General features: G+C 34.2%; 1 protein-coding gene across 14 annotated transcripts in view; it reads left to right on the top strand.

Annotated features, from left to right (window-relative positions):
* PCM1 (pericentriolar material 1) overlaps positions 1-22,272 on the top strand; it is a 77,500-nt gene that overhangs the window by 10,849 nt on the left and 44,379 nt on the right. For 6 of the 14 annotated variants that reach the window (XM_036894162.2, XM_036894156.2, XM_036894157.2 and 3 more), the window contains 13 exons: positions 340-609; positions 1,287-1,457; positions 1,643-1,759; positions 8,096-8,273; positions 10,895-11,004; positions 12,682-12,898; positions 14,733-14,934; positions 15,731-15,904; positions 16,413-16,567; positions 16,679-16,914; positions 20,582-20,736; positions 20,883-21,012; positions 22,022-22,162. In XM_036894162.2, coding sequence (XP_036750057.2) covers positions 340-609; positions 1,287-1,457; positions 1,643-1,759; positions 8,096-8,273; positions 10,895-11,004; positions 12,682-12,898; positions 14,733-14,934; positions 15,731-15,904; positions 16,413-16,567; positions 16,679-16,914; positions 20,582-20,736; positions 20,883-21,012; positions 22,022-22,162 — 2,256 coding nt within the window. The remainder of the gene's footprint in view (positions 1-339; positions 610-1,286; positions 1,458-1,642; positions 1,760-8,095; positions 8,274-10,894; positions 11,005-12,681; positions 12,899-14,732; positions 14,935-15,730; positions 15,905-16,412; positions 16,568-16,678; positions 16,915-20,581; positions 20,737-20,882; positions 21,013-22,021; positions 22,163-22,272) is intronic. The other 8 variants (XM_036894160.2, XM_036894168.2, XM_036894163.2 and 5 more) reach the window with 3 other exon arrangements.

Below are 22,272 nucleotides of genomic sequence, written 5' to 3'. Positions count from 1 at the left end.
GACTAATTCATTGGGTTCATAGCTTTTGAACAAGTATGATTAGCAATGGGAGTTATAAATATGATTCCATAGTCCTAGTGCTTTATTTAGACTAATCTTGTTCATAGTCATCAGTTGAATTGTCTCTGACAAAATGTGGAATAGGATGTGTTAATCAGATTTTCACATTTTAATAAAAATTTTGTAGATCCGGAGGTCTTTTGAGTCTTACTACAAAGCTGTTTTGCATACCTCCTGAGTCAGTATCTGTTGGTGAAACTGACTAAGAATAGGGGAATTTTTTAAACAGTTTGTTGAAAGATTAATGTTGGGGGGATTTGGTTTCTTTTTCACATATAGAGAAGCATTGGAAGTGATTCTCAAGGTCGAGCAACAGCTGCTAACAACAAACGTCAGCTTAGCGAGAACCGAAAGCCCTTCAACTTTTTGCCTATGCAGATTAATACCAATAAAAGCAAAGATGCCGCTGTAGGTCCTCAAAAGAGAGAAGTGATTGGGTCAGCACAATGTAAAGAGTTGTTTGTTTCTGCTTTAAGTAATGACCTTCTGCAAAACTGCCAAGTCTCTGAAGAAGATGGGAGGGGAGAGTCTGCAATGGAGAGCAGCCAGGTGATAAAATTTGTTTCTTTTGCTCTGTGCTTTCGTAAACCTCAAAGTAGAAACATTAAGATTTAAAAAGTCATATTGGGTATGCACATAGGAATTTTAGTTGGATATAATTAAAAGGTATTTCTTTCACCCTCATTAATCCACCAGATTTATTCAAAATAGTGTAAATGTCTTTTTACCCAAGGTAATTGTAGAAATAGTATAGTCAGGGATATTAAGGTTTCTATTTATTTGCCAAATGCTGTATTGCCAATTTTTAGTAAAGGGGAGTTGGGAGCAATGTGATTAATAGATTGTAAGGATTTTTTTAAATGGTGATATAATGCTTCTGAAAAGTACTTTCAAAAGTATTTTTATAATACTTTTTTTTCTAAATAAATTGTAAATGTAAAAATTTTATATAGTAGTTTGATATGCAGTTCTATAAATAATATTTTTCTGGTAATGTATGTTAAAACTAATTGGAGTTAGTATTGCCAGCTATGTTTTGATTAAATTCTAAATTTGATTCAGGTTTTGCTTGAATGTATGAGTTCACACAATAAACCTAGAAGTATTTTTGGTTATTATATTTGAAATGAAACTCTAAAATGGTTGCTGTTGGATGAACTATGCTCAGTTTTACATACTGTTTACTTTCATGCCTCTTTTATTCCCCCTACCTATTCCCCCTGTAGATTGTTGGCAGGCTCGTTCAGATTCGTGACTATATTACTAAAGCTAGTTCCATGCGGGAAGATCTTGTAGAGAAAAATGAAAGATCTGCTAATGTTGAGCGCCTTACTCATCTAATAAATCACCTTAAAGAACAAGAGAAGGCATATATGAAATTTCTCCAGAAAATTCTTGTAAGTTTTGGACCTTCTAAATAATGTATTGAGTTATTTTCGTAGCATATCAGTGTACATATACTAACGGTATTCTGATGCCACCCCAGAGGAGTTAATATATTTTCAAAAAATCGTGCCATCCATTATAACATTTTATTGCCCTTTTTAATAGTTGTATGATTTATACCACTGAAATATTTCAGGCTAGAGAAAATGAGGAGGAGGATGTTCGGACTGTAGATTCAGCTGTGGGATCTGGTTCTGTAGCTGAGAGCACATCGCTAAACATAGATGTGCAGTCTGGGGCTTCAGATACCACGGTAAGCGGCTTTTTGGTAATTAAAGTGCTGGAAATGAAGATTTACAGTTTCCTCCCATTTTTCAAGATGTTTTTATAGTCGTTCCTTAATGAAAAGTATACTTCAGGGGAGGAAACCCTCAAATTGTTAATGCTGTAGATGTTCTTTTTAAACATGAAAGTTTTGAAAGTTTTATTTATCAACCTTAAAAATAGTTTTAATGGTTGATTTGAAAGTAATTTCTGGTCTTCAGCTTGCAGAAGCATGGTTTTTTTAAGTTTCATTAAGCACAGCTTTATAGTCATTTTAAGGAGCATTGGGAAAGTTAAAATTCGTTGTGGATATATGAGCTGTAAGTACAGAGTTATATCATTGCTTAGCATATTGTCTACTGGAAAAAAAATCTCCCAATTCATTTGCCATTGAGGAGTCACTCAAGGCCATTAGGATTTTTCATTTCTCAGGCTAGCCTAGAACTGTAGCAAAACCAAATGATTGAAAAAATTAAAATGAAAATGGGACAGTGTAGCATTTACATTGTGATTTATTCACAGTGAGAAAAGTATAATAATTTCTGAATGCAAAATGAACTTTACCAAAATGTCTTTTAGAAAAATAATCAGAAATTCATAGAACTTCGGGAAAGATTTGTAAAGTAAATTTAGCTCATTCAAGTTAGTGTGCTTTGAAGCTAGTATGCTTTTAAGCATTTTGATTTTAACAGATGCACCTATAACCATGCATTAGTAAACTTGAAAATCTGTTACCAGTAAAGCTTTTCTTGTGAGAGGATAACCATGTATGTGTATCTTTTATTTCTGAGGTATGTTCCAAAACACCATTCAGCATTAGTAATTTGAGGGTTTGTTTCCTTTAGTATTGACCTGCATAGTTTCTTATCCACCTCCTTTCTCCTCCTTGCCCTTCCTAATTTGAAGAGGAAATTTGAATTTTTTTTTCTCTACATTATTTTCACCAGGAGATACTAAGAGATCTTGATCCAAACAGTTGTTGAAGAATGAGTTCTACTGTGGGGAAATTGTTTTTCTACTTAGAGTGGTGCGGGAAATGATTTCTTCGTCACATTTCCTTCCAGCAGAAATAGAAGGGTTGGGGCCTGGGGAAAAGGAATTCTGTTGGGGAGGGGTGAGAAATGCTACAGTTGATTACTATAATTTATATACTAACATATGTAGTATTCACTATGATAATTTCTTTCATAAATAATCATGACATTATGAAAGTTGATAAATAACATAGCAGAATAAATGTTAAAATGTGCTTCAGCACTTGTGTGGCCTGGAGATTGCCCAGGATATGATAGTCTACAGAGATTTAAAAGTCTTAAGTTTATTGCCACTTTGGGGAAGGGAGTGGATTGATTTTTAAAAAGATGGACTGGTAAATCTTGTATTTATTTACAAGGGTGGCTTGTATGTTCAACAGGAGTTTGTGTTAAGAAATTAATATGCTACACTATTTAATAAAGGAGGTATCTTTTAGTCTGAGAGTTTGGCCATACATTGAGGACAAACTAGGGAATTCACCTTCACGAGAACAGGTTACAGACATTGACATTACTACAAATCCAAAAGGGGGGAAAGGTGACAGACTTCCTCAGAGTGACAGGAAGCTGAGGCCTGATAGGAAATATAGCCAAAAATGTGGATTTCCCTCATAGGTATACTTCATGATATTAACTTGGGAAGTCTCTAAATGAGTACCTCTTTTGCTCGTATTTTCTCTTGCTTTCTCCTTTTCTTTTTTGCTATTACTTTTAAATGTATAAGTTATTAACTTGGTTAATGATTCTGTAGTTCGCTTTAGTAAAATGCTGTTCTTTAATGTTCTTATTTTCTGCTTTCTCACATTCCTCTCCGTGGTTTTATATGGAGCAACTGTTTTTACTTTGCATTAATGAAGGACTTGAAACTTAATCCTTTTTTTTTTTTTGCTATCGAGAGCTCAAAATATAACATTCTTAAACCTTGGCCATTAGTTGCCTTTTGTTTCTGATATTTGTGTTCATGGATTAAGATGGTAATTGCCAAGTTTTGTCTTATTTCTTAAGAAGACATTCATTAAAGAAAAAGAAAATAGAGAAAGCTAGTAACTTCCCTGTCTGTGAGAATGAAGTATTTTTGTAGTGGATTTGGTTTATATTTTTGTTCCTGGTACGAACCCCTTCTGTTCTTTTTTAGAAATATAATTACCCAGTCAACTTGTTTGCTAGTGTTTTTGCTATATTTTCCTCCAATGTTTTCTCTAAATGATCTTTCTTTTAATTTTCCATGATTTGCATAAAGGCACTCAAGAAAAGTATAAAGACAACTATGTATGAGTTCTCTTAAAACAATTCAAATAAAAAACAGCATTTGTGAAAGTGCTCATTCATACCCAGTTGACAAGAGTAAATTACTATTTTAGTAATTCAGTATTAAGACATGTTTCATTACTAACTTGTTACCTAGGATTAGTCTTTTTTTTTTTCCTGTTATGTACATATTTTATATTTTTTCTGTGTCTGTTTAAAAATGATAAAACTTAACCTCTAGGTATTTTGGAAGATTTTTTTTCCTGGCTCCCACAAGAGTTGGAGGATATAGTTTGAAATCAGCGGTGGTGATCTTACTATAAAGTGTTAACACAAAAGGTGCCTCAGTTCAGCAAAAGAGTAAATAAAGTAGCTGATAAGTTTTAAAACTAGTAGCATTGAAGAAGAGAAAGCGAATGTGAATCATAGGTAGGTATCTTTTAGAACCACTGTTCTTCTCTTTAAGTCTTCCATATAGTGACAAACAGAATTTAGGAGTTGATGATTACTATAGCTTAGTATCTGCCAGTCTTACTTTTTTCCCTACAAGACTTTCTGTTTAAAGACCACTTTTCTGTTTTGCAGTTTCTTCGAATAATGTTCTTATACCTGAATATTATTCTGTTTTTGAACTTGTTTCTTGGAGTTTATTCCAGTGTAATTTTTAATCCTTTGATTTCTAGGGCCATCCTAGGATAGCAGTTCTGCCAGTACTCTGTACATAGAGTGATTTCCTGATTCCCACCAGCTGACTCTTCTTTCTCTGCTAAGCAGAATCTGTCATTCTCACCCTACCTTTGATTTCTCCTTAACATGTTTTCAAAATGTAGTATCTGTTAGAAGTGTAGGAAAAAAAAGTTGAGGTTTTAACAGGTTCAAAGCTTAAAGCAACCTTGTGAGTTGCAGTTTGGTAAAAAATGATTGATATTCTTGTGCTGCCTAAAGGGGCAGAGTCCATTTTATGGAATATTTTATAAACATGACATTTTGCACAATTTTTTAAAAGCCTTCCAGCAAGTACCCGTGCCCTCATTGGTTCCTAGTATTCCTCTTTAACTCACGCTTACTTTCAGCTCTTAGAGAAAGTATAAGCCTTGTCCAGCTTTGTTTGCTTTTATTTTCATCATTTCTAGTTATTTCATGTGGTGGGCGAGCTTTGTCTCCCACACCAGACCGAACTTCCTCAGAGACTGTGTTTTATAGTCTTCTGCATTTAGAACTACCTAAGCACAGAATTTGGGACAGACGGTATAGTGTGAAAAATACTAACCTCAAGCCTGGGAATCTGACTTGCCCTGTGTTGCTGGATAAATCTCTGCTTTATCTTCTCTGAGCTTATAGTTCCTCACTTTTCACAAGAAAAAAATTGGAATGCATACTGTCTAAGTGCTTTTGGCTATTAAAGTGTAATTGACCCATGAAGAATTATTGAAGAAACCTCAGCCAAGTATAGGAAAGGAAGATAGGGTTTTCTGAAATTGGACCATTATGTGTTTGCAACTCAGGATTTCATGCCTGAGTTTTTTAAATCTGTCAATTGAAAATGTGCTTGTTGATCTAGGTGACTCAAAAAGTTTAGATGACAATATGTACTTGAAGGATGGGTCCAGTCCTGGCTTATTTTTGGATTTCTATTCCATGCACCATCTTTTTGGACTGTTCTTATCCCTAGGTATTTTTATTTCCATTTTCTCATCTTCCCTTTCTATTTGATTTGTAGTCCCCACCACTTTCCTTAGGTCGGCTCTTGTAAGTATTAGTTTGAAATGTTTATATGGGCAAAAAGTTACTAAGCCATAATAAAACTCCCCTAATTTCAAAAATTGTTGGGAATTCATCTTCAGATTAATGAAAATGTGAAGGCAGTTGTGTTTAACAAATACTTCAGAATTCTTCATAATTAGAGCATCAGAGTTTTGAAAGTAAGTGTGACTAATAAAGATTAAAGTCCTTCTTAAAGTTTGCTTTTTAAAAAGTTAAAAGTACATAATATTAAATTCTTTAGCAAGCTCTTAGATAGTTTTAAGGTTATCCTGAGTTCTGAACTATGAGAGATGGGAAGATTGTAAATTAGATGGAGGTACGTATTCTTGAAGATTTTCTTTTTTTCTAGATGACCATTTTCCTTATTTGTGTAATGTTTCTTCTCCTTATTAATTACCATTGATACTTTGCTGAGAATTCAGTTGATTATCAACCTGAAGAGGTTTCTCTGAGGCATTGCATTGGGATCTGTAACTGTTTGGGTCTGGTTTTAATGTTACCAGTGACTTTGATGAAATTATTTTGGATCAGATCTGAGAGGGTGAGCTCTTAGTAGTTACCTCTCCCCCTTAAACTTGTTTTTTCAAGATGGAAGCAGTCTTGAAATAAGACAGAATTAAGATGAATTTTGACAGGAATGCTTGTCCATGTTAACAAGGTAACTCCCTGTAACCCTTTTATAGGATGGGAGAGAACTGAGTAAACAGTAGTTAATTTGTAAAGGGCTTTAGTTTATTAGAAATTTCTCCATTAAGTTCATCAGAAAATCTCCATTAAGTAGTGGCTTAACCAAGGTAGATTATTTCTCTTTCGTGTTCTTGAAGTCTGGTTGGTCAGTCCTGGATAGATGGAGCACCAACTGGGCTTCTCTAATATGTACATCAAATATTCTGATCAGTCTTCTACTTCCCATTTGATTTTAACTTTTTTTGAGTACTAATTCTAAGCCATGTCCTTACTTGTTCACTCACCAGTTTATTGATTGCTGAGATAGACTGTAAAATGTTATCACATTTACTCGTTCTTATTCACAATACTAATGAATTCTACCTTGGGTAGGGGGCTTAGAATTGGAAAGGGATGTCACCAAGAAGGGAATTTCTCGAGCCGTTGTGTTCTTCATAATTTCTTGAGGAATCAAATGTACATAGGCAAAGTAGGTCAGTGCATTATTGCTTTCAAAAGAAGTCATTGAACTTCCTCGTTCTCCTTAGTAACTTCAGTGAGGATGGAGATCATTCATTTAAAATCAGTATAACCCCAACAAAAATTTGATAGCAGGGCACATTTAAAATTGCTAAAATGTTTTTAATAGAAATACTTTATGTAAATATTAGGTAAAATCATTAAACTTTTTAGATACATTTTTAAGAGGCAAATCAATGATGAAAAATACCATTACGGTACACATTTCATGCATAATTTGGCCTGTGATTGTTTCTGAGTTGTACTGAAGTATGTCTCTTAATTGAGTTTTATTTTTGTTGGGCTACATTTGAGTAGCATCAAGAATAACATTTGAAATTTTATAATTTTTTATAGCACCTCTTTAATGGCACTTCTTTAATATGTTCTACTTTTAGGCAAAATGCTAGCTTTTGGGGGAATTTTGAAGTATTTTATGTTCTTAGACTCAGCTAAATGAGCATTTTTAAAGAAAATAGCAATATCTTTGATACAAAATATGAAATTTTCTGCTTTATTGTATGCTTACTCGATGTAAGGCAAGTAAATTAAAGCCTTTCACATCAGACTATCAAGTTAAAAATTGTGCTTTTTAAGTTTTTGTCCTTGGCTAGAAAATAGTGGGTTTGTTTTTGTTTTGTTACTTTTAATGTCACTTATAGGAGTCGGGCAGAACATTTGTTAATCTGGTCTTTTTCAAGGATACTTTTAGGGCGTTGACCTGGTATGAGCTGCTCTTCTATAAGGCCTGGATCCCTCGTGTGTGTGTGTGTGTGTGTGTGTGTGTAGCTTCTTTTCCCCTCTCTGCACCCTTCCTGTCTTCCTTTTTGTGTGTCTTTTTCTTTCCTTTTGTTAATTCCTCTTCTTGCCAAGCCATTGCTTATGGTCTTTTACCATGAAATTACCTACCTGCCTCTCAACATGGCAGGCTGTCTCTGCATCATTTTATTCTTACTCTTTTCTTCAAGTCTACTAAAACTATCTAGGGTTGTATATTTAATGTGTTCTCTATGTATGTACTTTGCCATTGATAGTTAAAGCAGGAGCCTGAATTTTAATAGTCAGGTATAAGTATTACTGGTCTTATTTTCCAGGCCAGAGACTCTCAACAGGAGCCTATGGAAGAGATAGAAAATTTGAAGAAACAACATGATTTATTAAAAAGGATGTTACAACAGCAGGAGCAGCTGAGAGCTCTGCAGGGACGGCAAGCTGCTCTTCTTGCTCTGCAGCATAAAGCAGAGCAGGCTGTCGCCGTGATGGATGATTCTGGTATGCCAGTCTTCTAATGTTCTCTATAAGTGAGGCTCAATCAACGAAGAATGGTATTATAAGGGGGGTGCTGGTTACTACGTAATCAGGTCTCGATTGTTGACTAGCTTAGAAACCTGCATGTGAGGCTTACCCTGTCCTGTGCTTTTCTCTGGTTACGCAGAAAAGGTTGCAGGGGCAACTCCCGGCCATCACACTGTACCGGGCAGCCGGCCAGCTCGCTCTCCTTTTCATCAGAGAGCACCCTTAAGAGGTAAAAGGGACAGGGTGTAGTTTGGTTTTTGTACTTCAGGCTGATAGGGCTCTTAGGCTTTTATTTCCATCTTTTGTACTTAATTGCACTAGGATTGTGATCCTTTGCTTGCTTACCAAGGAATGGTTAAAATCTTAAGTGAGGTAATAAATTTATAGAGCTTCTTTAGCTTCTGACTTTAGTAGTAGCTCTGTTATTTTAGTTAGGTATCCAGTTGTTATTCACTAGTTCCTTTGGACTATATTTATGTCCTCTGTGGTCTTCCTGAGACTCAGAAGTACTCTTTCTTCCTCTTCCCTCATAGCCGTCCGTGTGTCATTTAGGTGAAATTGTATTGAATTCCTTAGTATTGAGTCTAATTTTATAGTTTATCTCATTACCTCCAAAGCTTAGTGTTTATTCATTAAGTTGAAAACATTATTACTTACTAAAATTCAATAAAACCAAGGTGTATTTTCTAGTAGTCTGTTATCCCAGTGTTGTAATAATGAATCTCTTGTGGGCTATTTTAGGTCCTCACTGAAGTTACCCTGATGTCACTCAATTTATCCTGCTGTCCACACCTAGCCCACTGGCTCAGCCCTCTGGTCACCGTTACACATAATTTAATTTTGTATTTTCATAAGGAACCTTATGGCTTGCAAGTAACTTTTTTGTAATAATTACATAGTTGCATATACTATACATATTATAGTATGCGGTAATAATTCTACAGATTTCACCCCCATTTTTCCTTTTAATATCCAAGGTATCATTAGCTTTTACATTTATACTTAGGAAATAGATAATATAGGGAAAAAAATATTTTAACAGTGACCAATTCACCAATGGCCAGTGAAGTAGTTTGGTTAATGGTTAATGTTTTAAATATTTTTTAGGTTTGGAGTATCAGATTTCAGACATTTTCCTGTGATAATTATGTTAGTTTAAATAGTTACATTTATATCATCTCATTTGATCTTCACGAAATTGTAGATTAGTCACCAGAGCGTTTTTTTCTTATTCTCATTTAATAGAGAGGGAACTGTAACACAGGTTTCATGACTTGCCTAGGCTTAGAAGGAATTTTAATGGAATCAGATTTCTTGAGTTCTAGGTCAAGGGTCTTCTAGTACTAGGATGAACTTTTATTTTTAAGTAGGCAGATAATCTCATTTTGTTGGGGGAGTGGGTAGTGTACCCTCATGAGGCAGGTAGAGGGGTAAAGTGAACAGTTTAAATTTGAATTTAATTTATGTACTATTTCAAAAAGAATTTTAGGTTAATAATGTTAAAACAGATTTCCTCTTGAATTTATGAAATTTTGCAAGGGACGACTGATGGAAAACCAGAATTATATTTAATCTATTGGTATATAAGAGGCAACGTAATTGCCATGGGAAAGAGTGCTCTTTTTCATCATTTAAGTAGCAATTTGTTAGTTATTTAGATTGTAATTTCTTTTTAAAATAGTTCGGACTGCATATGTAGGATTCTGTCCAACCTGAAATTCCAATTCCTTACTGAAAATGATAGTATTTTCCTTTGAAACAGAAACAGTTTAGAGTCAGTGTCTCTTGTAGACCTTGAGAGGATAAGCATGGGGTGGTTTGGTAGTAGAGTACTAACTGTTGTCAAAATTGTCATCGGAATACTGCCTTAGGAATACTTCCTTAAGAAGGTAAAAACTACTGTCATTCAGTATGACTTACAACACAAGCAACTACTTCATTGAATTATCTGTTGTGCTGCAGGGGTCAGCAAACCATGGCCAGCTGGACTCCGTACACTGCATGAGAGAAAGCTGTGTAGACCACAGCCATGTCCTTTTGCTAATGTACTGTCTGCGGTCGCTTTTACCCTACAATGGGAGAATTAGATAATTGAGACAAAGACTGTGTTTCCACAAAGCCTAACATATTTACTGTTTGAATCTTTAAGAAAAGCTTGCCAGCCCCTGTACTAGAGCACTGATGCTGTTGGAGGAGGTGGGGATGGAGACCTGTCAGAATCAGGTGCCTTTTCACACTAACCACCTTCCCTGTCACTCCCCTACCCTAGCCTGATAGACCCGTCCTCATTCCCACTCCATTGAGCCACTGTTCTTAGTAGGGATGTACCTGTGTCCCTGATGAACGTTAACACAGAAAGAGATGGACTGTTACACTAGAGTTTTTTTAGTGTCCTTTTATTTTCAAGTTAGATGGAAACTTCCAATAAAATGATGGGTTGGTAGATAAATTCAAGGGTTAAATAGTTTGAAATTATGCTAGGTGAGATTCATTTTTTAAAAGTTCCTTTTCTCCCCAACATTTGTTTTTAGCTTCTCTGGAATTGAAAAGGTAATTCTTTCTGTACTTAAATGAATAGTTGTTAATTTTGTTTCCAGTTGTAACAGAAACTGCAGGTAGCCTATCTGGAGTCAGTATCACTTCTGAACTAAATGAAGAATTGAATGATTTAATTCAGCGTTTTCATAATCAGCTTCGTGATTCTCAGGTAACTAAATTATTTTAGTATAGTTGAGTTTAAAATCACATTAATTAAAGCAGTGGTTCTCACACTTTACTGAGCATAAATGTCACCTGGCATGATTGTTTAAAAATGTAGATTACTGGTCAGTGGGTCGCCCTACCTCCAAAATTATGATTAATACATCTGTGGCTTCCTACCATGTGATTCCAGTGCTGGTAGTTTGGGGACTGTACATTGAGAAACACCACATTAGAGGAAAATATACTTTGAATGAAGTGATTAATGAAATTTCCCCTTGTATTCTATCAGGTGACACATCCTTGTTTTCCTCTCAAAGATTATTAATGGTCACAACTTTTAAACTTATGTTTGGATCTATGTCCTTGCAATATTTTGCTAACACTTTGAAGAAAGTTCTTAAGTTTAAAGTCAGAGTTAATAAGTGTTATAAGTTGATGGCTTTTGTAAGTCATGATATAAACACAAAATTTCAATATGGTCTTGAGAAATAAAGGGTGAATTAATGTCTCTTACTGGAAATGAATATGATTGAAGATGTCAGTGTCTTTTGTCTGCTGACCAGGTGAAAATAAAAGAATATGACCCAACCACTCTGGAGGGTTATTGAACAACACCTACTATGTTTTTTCTAGTGACCTTCCAGTGGCTTATCTTAGAGAAACTCTGACATGTTCACAAGGAGATATGTACAAGAATGTTCAAGATAGCATTTTGTTAATAGCAAAAAAAAAAAAAAACGCAGGAATTACCTAAATGTCCTTAAATGTAATTAAATAGGAAGAGGATTAGTAAATTACAAATACATAGAGTGAAATCCTATAACCAGTTACAATAAATGAACTAAAGCTAATGAATGAAAAACATGTTTAAGAAGGATACCACTTAGCTGATGTTTAAAGATATGTGGACTGTATTTTTTTAGATACTTACAGAGGTACTACAAAATAAAAGCATAATTAAGAATGGTAAATTCATAATGGTAAAAAGCATAATTAAGAAGGATACCATTTAGCTGATGTTTAAAGATATGTGGACTGTATTTTTTTAGATACTTACAGAGGTACTACAAAATAAAAGCATAATTAAGAATGGTAGATATCTCGTTCCAGATTGTGACTGTAAAGAGTAATGGGATTGGGGATTGGTATGGATAGAGCTTTAGCTGTACCAGTAATGTTATATTTCTCATAAAAAAAAAAAAAGAATTGGTGCAAATGTGGCAAGATTGAAATTTGACTAAGCTCAGTGGAGGGTAGTCATTCCCTAATCCTTAGTGGAAGTTTTCAGTTTTCATTTTTCTTTTAATAGAGGAACATAGAAAAGAAGTGGTAGGAAAAACTGATAGGTTAAGGAGTTAAATTTTACGTTGTGGTTCTAATAAGATGACAAGAGAGAGAATGAGATTTTTTTAGACTGTAGAATTCAGGTAATAATGTTTAGTTTATCCAAGATGACTGAGTAGATACGTGTGTCTGTAAAACCATATATATCTGTGAATACATGTTAAAGTGGCACATCAGGAGATGGTATGTAATTTTGAGTATAGGAAAGACATATACTTACCCACCACAACCTCAGTAAAGATCTCTTTTTATAAGGAATATTTACTCATTTTTTTAAGTGAAAATGTACCTTTTAATTGCCTTAGTCTTTATTTTTCTTCTTCTTTTTTTAAATAAGCCTCCAGCTGTTCCAGACAATAGAAGACAGGCAGAAAGTCTTTCATTAACTAGGGAGGTCTCCCAGAGCAGAAATCCGTCAGTTTCCGAACAGTTACCTGATGAGAAAGTCCAACTTTTTAGCAAAATGAGAGTGTTACAGGAAAAGAAACAAAAAATGGACAGACTGCTTGGAGAACTACATACACTTCGAGATCAGCATCTGAACAATTCATCATGTAAGTATATCTGGCTTGGGAGTACTAAGTAGAGGACACATAGAAGTATATATACCTGCTTGTAATAGTTACTTAGTAAATACTTGATGAATGAATGAACACATAGTTACTCAAAATTACCATTTTTGTGGGAAGATAGGATGTGCTTGTGAGAAGTTTTTAAGTAACAAAGCAATGTATAATAAATGCCAAATAGATGGTAGATCTGTTCTATAATGCAGAAAAGGGAAATAATAAAGTTGGGCCATGACAAATTAATAGGATTTTAATAAGAGAAAAGTTGAAGAGAAGATAACTATTAGATACTTAGACATAATAATACCACATTTTTAGCATACTCAGAAGTTTTCCTTAAAGAAAAACTAATCCAATTAGTGATTTTTAAATTGATTTTAAAACTATGAGACAGATTTAGGAAGTTTTTATACCAAAAAAAAGTGAGACGTGAATTACGCAGTACCTCTGATTTAGTGCAGAAAGTCCTAATTTAAATCCTTTTAAAAGTACAGTCATCTCAGGTGGGGTTAGGAAAGGTATAGTCATCCTAGTTAAACTAGTTATATAGGAAAGGCAATAGTTACCTTAGTTATATTATAAGAGCTACCTTTTCTCCTCCAGAGATGTTTTATTTGCCTCTAATTCAGATCTAGTTACTAGTCCTCACTTGCTCTCCTCATACGTTTTCAGGCTTAGTCCCTGCCTCTTACCACACCGTTGGTGAAGGGAGTTTTAGCATTGGAAATTGGAGTGACCTGCTGGTCGTTATTCTTCAACACTAGCTGCTGAAAAGACAAGGGAAAGAAAGAACATCTCCAGAGTCCCTGTTGCTTATTCTTCAGCCATTTCCTGTTTCTCTGCCACCCCCAGAAGAACCTGACTGTTTCTGCCTTAAAACATACACCTCTCTTTTTCCTGACCACTGCTAAGTCTCATCCTCTAGCAAATAATCTCAGTGATCATCCTTCCTAAAAAGATGACCACAATTAAGAAAAACTTAAAATTTGAAAGTTGTGTTCAGGGCCTTGGGGTCAGTTTTATACAAGTAGAGTAGAATTTTGCTTATTGTGACTACAAAGTTCTTTTCCCCCAATGGGAAATTGTGAAAGCAGCACAAAAGAGAGAACAGTGGAGGAGGAGAGTGAGGGGACTACAGGAAAGCAGCTGTAGCAGTGACAGTGTGAGCAGCATGTGATGGTCGTCACAAGAAAGATAAATGGCATTAGTTTTAAACTGGTAGGAAAGAGTAGTGCAAGGACTACTGATCTTCACTCATTGTCCTTGAAGGCATAAGATACTTTTGTCTGATCTGTATGAACGGAAAGTAAAGTGTAATTCAAGGACTATAGGGGATTTTGCCGTCATCTTATTAGGAAATTTTATTGTGAGCAGTAGTTCGTGGTATGGATGTGCCACAGTAACTTTGTTTTGTTTTATCTTGCAAGAGAAGTTCCATCTTGGAGACCAGATAAAATTCCTCCTAGCTGTAGATTTAGAACTCTTCAGGGACCTGAACTGCTAGGGCTGCCCTGCAAAGATTTGTAGATGGTGTGCTGAACATGATGGCCCTGTTTAACTTAACCTAGAACCGAACCGTAGTTCTTGTCAATTTCTATCTTGTATTTCATTATTCTTTCCTTTCTGTTTTGACTGTTTGGTTGAGGAACATGTTAGTAAGTGGCCTGGATGTTACATTCTTAAGTTTCTAAAATTTAAATCTGCAGAATTTAAGATGTTAATACATTTTTTTTTTCTGTATCTAAGCAAACTGTGAATAAGTGTTGTTTGATGCCATATATTTTTTGTTTATGGAAGTTGGTCTTTTTTTTTTTTGTAGTTGTACCTTCTTCAGCCTCTCCACAAAGGAGCATGGATCAGAGAAGTACCACTTTAGCTCCCTCTGCTCCTGCAGGCTTCGCACCCGTTGTCAGTGGAGAAGCCAGCACACTCTCATCATCTGTTCCTTATCCTGCTGCTTCTCTAGTTTGTCAGAATGAGAATGAAAATGAAGGCCATATAAATCCAACTGAAAAACTCCAGTAATACATTTCTACAAACATTGTTCACATAGATTAGAACTGAATAATGGGGATTAATTATGTTTTTTACTTTGATTGTTGAAAATTCTAGAAAAACTGAATTTACTTGATATGATAAACATTCTCAAGTGAATAAAGGTGGTAGAAGGTGTGTGTGGGGGGGTAGTTTCTGTGAGCTGCTTTTTTCCCCATTTTCCAAATGAAGGATTAGAAATAGCTGGGACTATAGTTACAAAGATTTCTATATTCAAATGGTTTAGAGCCCCGGCTCCCCTGAAATTGTATTTCACAAGGCTTTGTGACCATGGACAAATAACTTGCCCTCACTAAGTCTCTGTTATTCATCTGCAAAATAAGGATGATAATACACATATTCATAAAGGTATTTTTAAAGATTAAAAAACATGGCATAGTTCCTGATGCATAGTAGAAACTCAGCAGACTCATTAATGCCTGCGTATCTGATTTGCCTGAGAAGTAATACTTAACTATTTAGTACTTTATATTTTTGATACTTACTAAGACCAAGAATATTCTTGACATTGAGTGTTAAGCTGTAAACTTTTATACCTGCTTAAACACTTGAAACTTTTTTTGTGCTTTTATCCCTAATCAGCATAAGAAAATTACATAATGAGCTACTGAGTACTTGAAATTAATTAATTACTTTAAATTCATTTCAGTCACACCCCCTGGATATTTGGCTAGGTCTAAATTTTGTTTGTATTGGCTGCTGTTACATGAAAATAGTGCAGAATACTACAATGGGTATTAATGTTACATATTTTTTTATCAGAAAGTTAAATGAAGTTCGAAAAAGATTAAATGAACTGAGAGAATTAGTTCATTATTACGAACAAACATCAGATATGATGACAGATGCTGTAAATGAAAACACGAAAGATGAAGAAACTGAAGAGTCAGAATATGATTCTGAGCATGGAAATTCTGAATCTTTTACTAACATTCGGTAAGAACTCTTTAAGTTTGTTTTTCTAACATATTCATCCTAAGTTAATTTCATCCTAACTTAATACTTTTAACATGAAACAAGTAACATCTCAATACTGAGTGCTATTTGCCTTTTATTTAAGCTTTTCTCCTCTAAGTCTGCTGTTTTGGTCAGTGTAATCTTACTTGCTCTATAAATATAAACAGGTAAGTATTACGTATAGTAGTTGAGTAAATTTGCTGTTTGTTAGATTGAATGCCAGTAAATCGTAAGTAGTTCCTAACTTAACATTTTCCTATGCTTTATTTTTAGATAGAATTATTATTTTTCAGATATTTTGCTTTTTAAATTTCCAAATAGGAGAAGTTAATGAAAAGCAACAGCCGATTAGAGTGTGAATTTAAATGGAGAAATAGCCAGTGATGTTCTTAGTTTGAAATTATTTTATCAATAGTTTTAAAAACCTCAACTTTTAAAAATTATTATTTTTACCTTAAATAACTTGAGGCTGTTTTGTGTCTTTTAGAAATCCACAAGTACCTGCCACCTGGAATGAAGTAAATAGTAATTCTAACGCACAGTGTGTTTCTAATAACAGAGATGGGAGATCAGTTCATTCTAATTGTGAAATTAACAACAGATCTGCCAACATAAGAGCTCTAAACATGCCTCCTCCTTTAGGTATGATTGCCTATATTCACAGAAAATTTTGTCATTCTTGGGAAGTGGATTTTCTTTCATTAATATTCTTAAGCATATTAAACTATGGGTTTCAATGATACATGTTTTCAGCAGATTGTCGATATAATAGAGAAGGAGAACAGGGGATTCCTGTTGCACAAGGTGATGATGATGAGGAAGAGGATGAAGAAGCAGAAGAAGAGGGGGTCAGTGGAGCCTCTTTATCTAGTCGTAGGAGCAGCCTGGTTGACGAGGCTCCAGAAGACACAGAATTTGAACAGATCAATAGACTCATGGCTGCAAAGCAGAAACTTAGACAGTTACAAGGTCTTGTTGCTATGGTACAGGTAAATACTTCTTGTTTTTTAAAAAACTGTCAAGTAATAGTCTTATAGGGCAAAATCTGTATGTTCAGTAATTATGTTGCTAAAATTCTACAAATACACATTGAGTTCTTCCTATTTGCCAGGTTGAAATGCTGTGTATCAGAGACCAGCAGACTTTTTCTATCAAGTGTGAGTTAGTAAATAATTTAGGCTTTGTGGGCCATGTATTCTCTGTCACAACGCCTTAGTGCAAAAGCAGCCTTTGACAATAGGCAAACAAGTGAGCATGGCTATGTTCATGTAACTTTATTACAAAAAACAAGTGTGTTTTTTTGCTGGTGACTCTGTTCTTATATCATGTAAAACTTCTCCTCTAACGTCTCAGTAAGATAGATATTCAACAAATAGAAGAGGTGTTAATTGACCAAAGTTATACTATTACCAGAGCCAGATTTGAAACTTTTACTAGAGCCTGAGATCTGAACCCACTCGATTTTAAAGAAAAACCGTGTGATTTCTCATTAAGGCCAAATAAGTAATGTTGAAACCATTATTCATAAATTTTACAATGTGAAATTACATACAAATGTGAAATTATATAACTGTTAACAGTTCTATATTGACTGATGTGATCCAAGACTTACTTAGCTTTTTGCAGTTTATTAGACTAGGTATTATCTTTCTAAAGCAGCAGCAATTACCAGAATTTTAATATCATTCCTTTTTACACTTTTCTCAGTTTTGTAATCACTGTAGAAACATATTTTTGAGAGTTTCTAAAATATCAATTTATATGATTTTTGGAAATCAAAAAACTTCTGTTGAATGACTGTTACTTAGATAAGTAGATATTACACCACTGGTAAAATTAACGAGTGATTTGTTTTTGTTGAGGTGTGTTTGGCTTGTATTCGATTGAAAAATAATTGAAGTAAAAACATTAAAATTAACCACATTAACAAAGATGGAAAGGAAAACGGTTTTTCTCATGAATGAAAAAAGTTCAAGTTGTATTTGCAACCTCTTTTGAAATGCTACTTATTTTGAATTACTCAAGTAAAGAATGAATGTTCTCCCATTGTTATAAATAAAGGAAACATTACTAGTAAACTTCCTTTGGGCCTCCATTCATAATCCATCTCCTTCATAAAGTTTACAAATCCTCTTTTGTCAAACCTTTTTCTGTATATTTACATACATAAAAAATACGTGGAAGTTTTATTTGTTTGTTTTTTATATGTTCCCTTGTATTTTTACAAATTGTATAATATACCAAGTATTATTTTACAGCTTACTTTTTTCCCCCACTTCACAATGTCTTGGAGAACTTTTCATGTCAACATATGTGGTTCTGTATTTTATCGTTATAGAGATAATTAACTATGAAATATTATCTAGGTAAATACTTACAAAATATAAACAATGCTGCATACATAATATATAGGCAACAGTTCTTTTTAGTTGTAGTATAGTATTCTGTAGTATCAATGAACCTTAATTTAGTTAATCTAATCCTGTTGATGTATACTTTTTTGTTTCCAATTTTTCACTATTTAGAACGTTTCAGTGAACATTTTTGAATGTGTCTCTGTGCATTGGTGCTTTCCTAGAGCACATATGAAGAAGTGGAATTGCTATATCAGATTTTATGCACATTTAATTTTAATGGGCACTGCTTAATTGCTCTCCAGAATGACTGTATTAATTGATATCTAAGCAGTGGTGTATGAGTCCATTTCCCCATACCCTTGATTACATTTTCTTATTTTGATAGACTGTAGCTGCTTTGACCATTTCTGCAATTGGTTTTGGTCTTTTTCTGAGCTTTCTCTAATATAAGAAGGGCTTTTGAGGGGAAGAAGGGGCATAAACAATGTGTATATACAAATAACTTGGAGGTATATATTTTTGCTTATATATTCAAAGCCTATTTGTAGATACATAAACTGATAACATTGGTTACCTCTGGAGAATGGAATCAGTTGGGGGACAGGGTTGAGAAGGAAATTTTCTAAATGTCTTCTTTACTTTTGAACTTTGATCGTAATGATGGTAGTACTATTTGAAAAAGTTAAAACAGCTTCTAAAGCAAATCAGTAATAGGGTGTCTTGGGCATCATGTACTTGTTAATTACCCATTTTTTCCTTTAAGATTCCTTTCTTCAGATGTATTAACCAAAGAAGGGATAGTAGGTCAGAAATGATGTCTAACTTGGTAGCTTATGGATGAATCAGCTTAATTTCAGACCTATATTGAATGGAGGAGATCTTTTGCTTTAGGGATTGTTCTAAGACCTGAAATACATATATGAGAGAAATGAGAAAACTGCAATCAGATTAAAGGATCTCCTCCTGAAAAAGAGCTATTGAAAAATGATCCAAAACTCCCAAGTTTTTGAATGTTTAAGATTGATGAGTTTTATTTTTGTTTCTCTAAGGGCAATCATCCTCTTCTTGTACGTCCACTTTATCCTTTTTCCCCAGAGACTTAGGAGAAGGACTAAACAGTTACCATGATTATATAAAACTGTTATTCTCTTCTTGGGTAGATGAACTTGAGCAACTTCTCTGGCCCTTATGAAACCGTATATGTCTTACAAATCTCCATATGTCTATGCCTTTTAGTTCCTTAGTCTGTGTTAGAATGTGTGTTAAAACAGTTAAGTCTTTAGCCATTTACTCTTTTTGTGTTGGAGTTGATACCATTTCAGTTGTTCAGGCACCCTCAAGCTACCATTGGAAACTTAAGATGTTTTATTTTGTATTTTTTCTTGTACTTTAATTTTTCCACCTTTTAGTATGTGAAAATGCCTCATGCATGACCCATCTTTTTTCTGTTCTTGAGTCCCAGCTCAGTTTCTTTCTAATTTCTTAACCTTACTAGTAATGAATCAGGTCAGTTTTTCGATTGATATGAAGACCAGAATAACACCATTTACAAATTCAAAAACTGATAAGGCAGTTTTATAATTAAGAGTAAGCTCTGACTCTCTAAGGTTTTATTCAAATATTTCCAAAGGCTAAAGTTTCAGTTGAGGCCTTTAGAGAAAGCATGAATAAGTGTAAAATACATAGAATTAAATGGTCTTAAGAAAATACAATAGTTCACTCCCAACACCCCAATTTTAGTGAGTATGTTGATTTCAGTGGAAGATAGGAACTTTAGTTTTCTAATAGTTGTGACAGATTTGAGATGTCCTCACTAGTTTTTGTATAGTGAGCCATTGGTATTTTCTTTGGCAAACTAAAGACCGAAGTGAGAAAATGGAATTTTAAAGAGAACAAGTGACTTTACTTGAAATTGTTAATGTAAAAGCTACATCTTCAGAAAAATTATCTAACATCAAGACTTCCCATCTCCAGTAGTATGTTTCTATCTTCATATTCTCTAAAAAGCTATCCTTTGATAACTGAGTATCTGGTCAGGATAAGCAAAGGAAGGTGTGTTAATATTTGTCATTAGTGGGTAATGGGCAGCTCATATTGTAAATGTGCTGTTTTTAGTTGTAGTACTTCATTTTCTGCCTTTGGTAGAGGATGAACTTGAGTGTTCTCTAAAATCATATACTTTTATGTACTGCTTTAATGTTTATGGTATGTAAATCTTAGGGATTGGTATGTACTAAGGTATGAACTGGATAGTCTTTAGATATATCAAGATTATTTTAATATAATGATGTTGTTTTAGGATGATGATACAGCAGATCAAGGAGCTGTCTTTGCCAACACTTCAAATTTGGATGAGTTCTACCCAGCAGCGGAAGTCACCAAACAAAATGCAAATAATACGAGAGAAAATGCCAGTAAACCACAGAAAGATGCTGGAGTAAATGAAAAGGCAAGGTATGTTAAGCTTATAGCCTTCATTTAATAAATATTCTTAGTACCTATTATAGAGAAGGTACTTGGCTGGGTGCTATATTACATCGTGCTTAATGCTATCATCAGACTTGTTGGAGTCCACAAATGTAATGTCAATTTAATTATAGAGAGAAATTTTATGAGGCTAAACTACAGCAGCAACAGAGAGAGCTCAGACAATTGCAGGAAGAAAGAAAGAAACTGATTGAGATTCAAGAGAAAATTCAAGCATTGCAAAAGGCATGTCCTGACCTACAGGTAATTAGGAAATTTCTTTCTTTCCATTTTCCTGAAAAAAGGTGTTTAAAATCTAATGTCAGTTGAAAGTACTCATCCTTTTTTTCTAGTACTAATGTGACAGATTTATATTGGTTAATTTTATGATTAATGAATGAATTAATGAAGTGCATTACAGATACACATTTACACTGTGAAAGGTAACACATAGGAGTTGACTCTTGATTATTTCCATTCTCTCACTTGCTGGGGTAGCTAACCATAGACTAAGATCTTGGATATTTAAAACTTTTTATTATATTGACATATCCTGGTTTGAACTTTGCAATTAGGGGACTAGCATTTCTTTTACTGGTCTGAAATTATGTAATAAAGCCCTTAAGCCATCATGACTTATCAAAGGAAATTAATTACAATATTTTATTTGTAGTTTGAATATTAAATGTATATGGTTTTGCTTATTAAATAGTACACTAGCCATGGGTCTTTGAGCTTTAACAGAAAAGGAACAATCTTTGACCATATTAGGTAATTAGGAGTAGGGTTAATATGAGAAGGGAATACAAATTCTTGAGGTTTTTCTTAAAATTTATGGTTAGCTTTATTCTTCAGTCAGGTTTTGTTTTCAGAAAAAGGGAAACACATCAAATGATGTTTCTAATACAGCTGTTTGTTTTCTAGACTCTTGCCTTTTCTACTTTATGTAATCCTTTTTCCCTTGTCCCCTATCTAAATAATGTCTGGGGGAATACATGCCAGAGGTTGAGTAAATGACTTTTTTGACAATAACATTTTATCCCTCTGGTGTCTTTTGATCCTGAGGGTTGCCTACTACTCATCGACTTCAGCCTGTGTTCTCTTCGTTGTTTTCTTATGTCAGGTTTTCTTTGGATCATGATGGCAGTTAAAGTCTGGTAATAACCAATAAAATACGGTACTAGAGCCCTAGAGAAATAATGAAATTACTACTTTTATGAAATAACTTAGTTGTTTTAATTCCTCATAATTGTTTTTACTAATCCTTTTTTAGCTGTCAGCTGCTAGTACGAGTAATTGTCCCACAAAAAGATACGTGCCAGCTGTTACTTCAACCCCAACTGTGAATGAAAATGAAACCAGAACAAGCAAATCTGTGTCTGAGCCTGCAGATTCCTCCGAAGTGGACAGTGAGGTATTGTATCATAGATAATGAAGGACTGTTCTCGCCTGCTGTTCCTGAGTCTGTAGTCACATCTTTATGAAGGAACTGAATATCTTGAAGACATGTCTTTAAATGGAGCA

This window comes from Manis pentadactyla, chromosome 7, assembly GCF_030020395.1.
Source record: "Manis pentadactyla isolate mManPen7 chromosome 7, mManPen7.hap1, whole genome shotgun sequence".
Classification (NCBI taxonomy): Eukaryota; Metazoa; Chordata; class Mammalia; order Pholidota; family Manidae; genus Manis; species Manis pentadactyla.
The sequence above is the reverse complement of the archived record's forward strand: the minus strand, read 5'-3'. Positions and strand labels throughout refer to the sequence as shown.